This window comes from Orycteropus afer, unplaced genomic scaffold (genome assembly GCF_000298275.1).
Source record: "Orycteropus afer afer isolate SDZICR_OR568_19922 unplaced genomic scaffold, OryAfe1.0 scaffold00111, whole genome shotgun sequence".
In the NCBI taxonomy this organism is placed as follows: domain Eukaryota; kingdom Metazoa; phylum Chordata; class Mammalia; order Tubulidentata; family Orycteropodidae; genus Orycteropus; species Orycteropus afer.
Window position 1 is genome coordinate 9,773,603 of NW_006921698.1, and position 6,900 is coordinate 9,780,502.

The 6,900-nt window shown below is 41.9% G+C and overlaps 1 protein-coding gene across 1 annotated transcript in view; it reads right to left on the reverse strand.

Annotated features, from left to right (window-relative positions):
- The window catches only part of NID2 (nidogen 2), a 113,513-nt gene that overhangs the window by 55,705 nt on the left and 50,908 nt on the right, over nucleotides 1-6,900 (reverse strand). The window contains exons 6-8 of the mRNA XM_007943715.1: nucleotides 3,905-4,054; nucleotides 3,213-3,458; nucleotides 1,593-1,793 (exon numbers count right to left, since the gene is read on the reverse strand). Of these exons, the coding sequence (XP_007941906.1) occupies nucleotides 1,593-1,793; nucleotides 3,213-3,458; nucleotides 3,905-4,054 (597 nt within the window). The remainder of the gene's footprint in view (nucleotides 1-1,592; nucleotides 1,794-3,212; nucleotides 3,459-3,904; nucleotides 4,055-6,900) is intronic.

Here is a 6,900-nt window from a genome sequence, read left to right on the forward strand (position 1 = left end):
TAGTGATACTGCCTCGGAAACCCAAGGAGGGGTCACTATGAGTCGGGTCCGACTCAATGGTACATAACAATAACAACAACAGGACCTGAGTGGGTACAAAGCCAAAGTACTGAGAGGGAGGAGGGAGTACACCAATTGCTGCTGTCATCACAAACAAAGAATAAATGTTACAGGTGTATACCTTGTTTTATTGCACTTCATTATGCTTCACAGATACTGCATTTTCTACAAATTGAAGGTTGGTGGCAAGTCTGTTGGTGCCACTTTTCCAGCAGGATGTGCTCACTTTATGTCTCTGTCACATTTTGGCAATTCTCACATTTCAAATATTTCATAAGACTATTGTACACTTAATAGGTTACAGTATAGTGTAAACATAACTTTTGTATGTGTTGGGAAACCAAAAAATTGTGTGACTTGCTTTATTGTGGTATTTGCTTTATTGTGGTGCTCTGGAATCAAACTCACAATGTTTCCAAGGTATGCCTGTGCTATACTATGTGTCAGCCAGACCAAGTGCTCTGTCTGCATTGCCTCATTTAATCCTCACAACAACTCCATGAAGTAGGCACTACGATCCTGTGGGCAGGGGCTGACAGAGGTCAAGTAACTACTCTAAGGTCGTGAGGCTGGTATGTGGTGGAGCTGGAACTCAAGTGAGTCTAACCCTATATCCCAAGTTTTGACCAATCCATCTTGTGCATCACACAGAGGTGATAGCTGCCTTTCACTAAATCTGAAGAATTCCAGGGAAAGGAAAGGGTCTTTTCTCTCAATCTGAGTCTGTGAGTCCAGAGCCCAGTTCAGTTATATGCCTGTCCACTGTTTTGTGCACAATCTAGGACTCAGTTTCCCATTCTCTTCCCTTCTTCTCCTCCCTGGTTTCCAGCACTCACACAGTAGGAGAAGCAGGGGCAAGAAAGAAAGGCACAATTCAAACCAAACCACTGTACAAGACAGTAGCTGTGTTTGAGGCAGTATCTTGCATTCAAGCGGTGTTTCATAGAAAGCATCAGACTTTCTACGTATCATCAACCATGTAAGAGAGACAGAGCAGGTGTTATTATTATCATTCTAAAGATGTTTTCAGATGTTAAGTGATCTTTCCCACAGATTTTAAATGGCAAATCCAGGATATAAATTCCTATTTTCTAACTTCAAATCCAACATTAATTTTACAACACTGTGCAACATCCTTTCTGAGATTTTAAAACAGGCTGAAGCCAGCAGCTGAAGCAAGGTTACAGGACAATTATAAAATTCAGTAATCAATATTTTTCCACGCCCCAGACAGCATGATGGTTAAACAGTGTATATAATTATATGATTCCTACTCATCGCCATAAACAATGTTATGATTATTACCAGTGTTTGAAAGAATTGGGTAGGGAGATAGATATTATTGTGTATAGTAGCCCAAACCTTGCTCATTTATAGTATATTTGATCATAATAATAAAAGCAATATTGGGCCTGTATTATGTGCCATACATAATACATTCTAAAGATAGTCCATGTATGAATTCGTTTAACACAACAGCCTTGTGAGGTATTATTATCCTGATTTTACAGATAAAAACTAGGTACACGCACCTGAGTCAGAGTAGTGGTAAAGCTCTTTATAGGGAGCTATGTGGGCTGTGAAATTTCCTGGGATGTGAGGCACCTGGCCTTGAATGCTGGTCTTAATGCTCAGATAGTTCTCTGGGTCAAGTCCCTCGGCAGTCTGAGTGATACGAACCCTCTCTTCTCCTGGGTAGAAAGTAACTTCCATGTCATGGGTAAAGGTAGCACCTGGGAGAGTAGAAAAATTCAGAACAAAGGGATGAAAAGAGGCCTTGCTTAAATAATTACCAGTACATATTTTCTCCTCCCAACTTCTACTATCGTTAGAGATGGTGCCCAAGAGATTATCTGATACCCAAGACTAAGCACTCTAAGCTGCTGATTCCAAAAATTTCAAAAAATGTTATTTAAGAGTGTGGTTTCATCCTGAGTCACACTGCTTCTCTTTGTAGGATCTTGTTTTCTATGAGAGATAAGGCTGCCATACTTAGTTAAAAGAAAGATACATGATTCCAGTTAAATTTGATTGTAAATAAAAACAAATAACTTTTTAGTACAATTATATCCCTCGTGATATTTGGGAGATACCGATACTAAAAATTATTCACTGTTTATCTGAAATGCATATTTAATGGATGTGGTATATTTTATCTACTATTTTTGAACCCAGACTTCAATCAAACCTTGACTAAAGCCAAGATCCTATGAATAGCTATTGAGCACTGCAGCTGCAGGTGGGAAAGAACTCTTCTCACAGCATTTTATTTCATGTGCAATAAAGATAAATCCACTAGGAATCAAGCTTTTTCAATGGGAAGCTGGAGAAAACAAAAAGTATCCTATACACACTTGCTATCAAAGAGTGATCCTTGGACTGGCAGCATCATGGGGGCTTGCTGGAAACGCATATTCGCAGACCCCACCCCAGGCCTACTGAATCCCAATCTGCATTTCAACAAGACCTCCAGGTGATTCGTGTGCCGTTTGTCTGAGAGGTGTGGTTCTATATATACTATTATTGGCCAGAGGCAGGAGGAATATGAGTGTGGGAAAAGAGGAAGCCACTCCTTCTCCCCATCAGGTAAAATGGTCTCCCATTAAACTGGTGTCAAATAGATTCTGACTCATAGCAACCCTATAGGACAGAGTAGAACTGCCCTATCGTGTTTCCAAGGCTGTCATCTTTATGGAAGCAAACTGCCACATCTTTCCCCCTTGGAGTGGCTGGTGGGTTCAAACCACTGATCTTCCGGGTAGCAGCCAAGCTAACCACTGTGTTACCAGAGCTCCTCCAGGTGCCCTACCATTACCATCTTTGCATCACTGTTTGACAGACCTGCGCATAACAACTCAAGCAAAGCCTGACCAATAAGTTTTGACAAGTTTGGGTAAGAGGACACAAATGCTGCAAATGATATAATCCTATTTCTCAGAACAGCTTAGAGAACATTTAGAAGAAATCACACAGTTAAAGTTAGTCATGCAAGGCCAAGCCTTCTCTACCTACTTCAGACAGAAAACTATGCACCTGTGGCTCTAGAAAACAGAGCTCTCATTAAACAGTTAGCCTCCTTCAGTATATAAAGCCCAAGGAACAACACCACTGAAGCAATGCTGAGTATCAGCCCTCCTACATTCTCTACTTACCAGTGATGCTGAATCCATTCTCCGAGCCTGGTTTTTCTAAAGCGAAGAGCCAGCCAAACAGGCCTCCAATGGGTGTAAGGGGAAGAAGGGCCTGAGCTGCAGGCTGTGGGATCTGGCTGATGGCCGTGTAGGCTCTGCCGTCATTGCCCACGATGTAAGCGTGCAGGTCCATGTTGGTGAAGTGCACGGGTGTGTGGCCCACGTGAAGGTGGCCACTCACTTTCCCATTGACTCGATGAGGTGCCCCTAAACAGCAACAAATACAGCCACCCTTGGCCATCACCCAGCTGGGTGGGAGCACACAAGTAAAATAATTCCACTGACAACGCCCAAAACCCACTCTTCCACAAGACATTTTAAACAATTCCCAAACCAACCAATTACCCATCTATGAAGCAGGTCTGCCTTCCTCTTTCTTCCCTCCTCCCCCTTCTCCCTCAAATTTGGCTCTTATGAGCTGGGAAAAAGAAGAAAAATTTCTGGATAACCCTGAAATTGGGAAATCAGTCTAGACATGTTCATTCTACAAACATTTTTCATTGAGCATGAGCACCTACAAGTTGCTGGCTCTTTGATTTAAGTAGCAGTGGTGCAAGGTCAATAAAGCAGAGCTCACAGAGGTAGCTGGAAACAAGCAAGCAGCGAAATGTACACAGAGCAGGCCCCGCCCCCAGCAGGCCAACACCAATCACCTTCTGGCAGGCAGTGCTTCCCATTTCCATAAAACCTGGACTGGCAGTGGCAGCAGAAGCCGGTGCTGTAGTCAGTGCAGAAGGCATGCTGCGAACACTGTCTGTGGTTTTGTTCGCAGGTTTCCTTGTTGGCAGCATTGTATGTGAAGACTGAAAAATAAAACAAACTTGCATTAAAAAGACTAAGTGATTCCAGCATTGGAGCTGCCAAGCTTCATCATAGACATGACATCTGTTCCATAAAATCAGTTTAGATTTGCAATAAACAAATAGGTTTTGATGTTTAAGAGAAAGGAATAACATTCAACCCAGGGGAATTAAGTTGCTTTGTCTTCTGGCAAGAAATACTGCTTACTGCTCCCATATGGGTCTCATTTCAAAGTTAAACTAAGAGGAGACTGGACCACTGTGGTTTGAGTGCAGTAAAATGAAAGCAAACCAGTAAGTGTATGTTAAGTTGAACTGTACGAAACTACCGGTTTTGTGTATCAAAGTGGTAAATATTAGCAACCTTTTTATGGTTCACTCAAATACTAATGACCTCTTGCAAAGAAGGCAAAAGTAATGTAAATGTGGCTTTCATGTTAACTATTCTTTTCTTCGATAGAACTCTCTAGTGGTGCGATGGTTAAGACATTCAACTACTAATCAAAAGGTCAGTAGTTTGAACCCACTAGCTGCTCTGAGGGAGAAAGATGAGGCAGTCTGCTTCTGTAATGCTTTATATAGTCTTGGAAATCCTATGGGGCAGTTCTATTCTGCTTATAGGGTCACTATGAGTCAGAAATAGCTTGATGAGAGTGGGTATGGTTTGTTTGGGTTTGTTTCAGTACCAGAAAAATATATATACATTTTTTTTTTCCCTGAAAAGAAAAAAGAACCTTAAAGAATAGACACATACCCTAAAGAAAAGGATTTATTATGATGACTTTGGCACAAGCAGAATTCTGGTGGCATAGTGCCTAAGGCATTTGATTGCTAACCAGAAGGCTGGCAGTTCAAACCCACCAGCCACTCACAGAAGGAGGACTGGGCAATCTACTTTCGTGAAGATTTTCTGCCTCAGAAATCCAAAGGGGGTTTGCTATGGGTTGGAATCAACTTGATGGCAGTGAATTTGGTTTTCTTTTCTTTTTTTCTTTTTGGTTAGTAGAGAGGTCTAGGCCAAAGTTCAGGTTTCTAGGAAGTCATGGTAGACCAATGTAGGCTTTAGTAGCTGTTCCTTCAATATCTCACTTGGCCCATTTACAAAGAGAAAGAAAAAGGGCCATATGTACTATAAAGAAACAAGAGAATTGAAGCAAATGCCATTTGTCCATAAAGGAAATGGTCAAAGGGGTGGGGCATGGTAGGTGGTCAAGGGTGGAAGAGAGAATGCTTTTTCCCAGGACACTGGGGGCGGCCTATCCCAAGCATGGCCACAAGGTGGCAACATGGCTGCACACACCTCTGGCTTTTGGGTCCCAGGAGCTAGAGCTGGTTTGAGACTCCAGGAGCAGGCTTTTGACTCAGGGATAGTACAGAATCCTAGTGTTAGATGCTGACTGCTGTTGTCAAGTGCCAGCTCTGAGGTTGAAAGATGCCCAACCCTTAGAAAAACTAAGTGGGAGTTGTGTTTAGGAACTCTATGTTTGGAAGAAAGGAATGGGAGGGGATAAAAGAAATTGAAAGATCAGTGTTCACCCAGTATTCCAGAGGAGAACAGAAAGCAAACAAACTAATAGGGAAGATATAGCAGCATATTGGCAATGTTACAGCCAGTGGAAAACCTTGTATTAGCAAGTGAAAATACAACAAAAGCTAACATTTAAAGAGTGCTTAATATATGGCAGATAGTATTCTAAGAGCTTTGTAGTCATCAATTCCTTTAATTTACACAATAGCCCTAGGAAGAAGGAACTAATTTTATGTATTTGTTTTGCAGATTAAAAAAAAAAAAAACGAGACACAAAGGTCTAAAGTGACTTCGTGAGGTTGGGATTTGAACCCAGGAAGTCTGGCAGTGGAATCCATGTGCTTAACCTCTGTACTCTACTATCTCCTGATAGTAGCTAGATCCCCAAGTATCTGGATGACGAGAGCTAGGTGAAGGAACCGATGTGGTGTTTGGGTTTAATCAATATGGGCTTCAGCAAGCAAGATTTGAGTCATATTTCATAAGTCAGGCTTAATGGTAGAAGACAGAAGAGAAGATTATTCTAGATGAATATTATTCCAGCTGCACATCAAAAAGCTTAGGTAAGGAGACGTGAAAGTAGTACAATAGCATTAGCTTTTGAACAGTGCTTTATTGCTGCTTACAGAACCTTGAAGAAGCAGCAAGCGAAGGGACAAACAGAAAAACCCGACTCCAGTGGAATATCTGATTCGGAACCTAGTTAAGGAAAATATCAGTGATTCAAAATTTGGGATAGGGCCTTGATGACTCAGCTGAGAAATTCCATCTTGACAAAAATAGAAAATTAGGCGTAACATTGAACATTTTTTTTAACAGGACAGTGGCAAAACTCAAGGAAGAAAAAAAGAGTGGATGATGATAAAAAAAAAAATACAGCTGTTGCTATGGGGAAAATGATACTACTTGTCTCTCATTGGTTTCAAAAAAAGGAGGGGGAACATTTTGAGCAAAAAGAAATGAACATAACTTGGCTACGTCAAGAACTCCGCTTTCTCCAGCCCAGAAAGTCACAGCCAGGTGGGGCTCTGGGGGACGAAGAACGCTGGGCTCACAGCTCTGTGTCAGGAAGTGTAGTTTGGGCGGTTGGAACACTCCTGACCACGCCCATGGGGTTACCCTCGCAAAGCTCCTTTTCTCTCTCTGAACACAAGGGAACAAGGACTTAATCTCAAAACTGCTCAGGTGGCTTTGCAGAAACTGTGTCTGCCTCACCCTCCTCATCTCTAAAAGCAGGATGACACCCTTTCCTCACCTCTGCATTGTCCCAAATCCCATTTTCTCTTAAAGTACCTCTGAGCACCAAGATAAAAAGGCAATT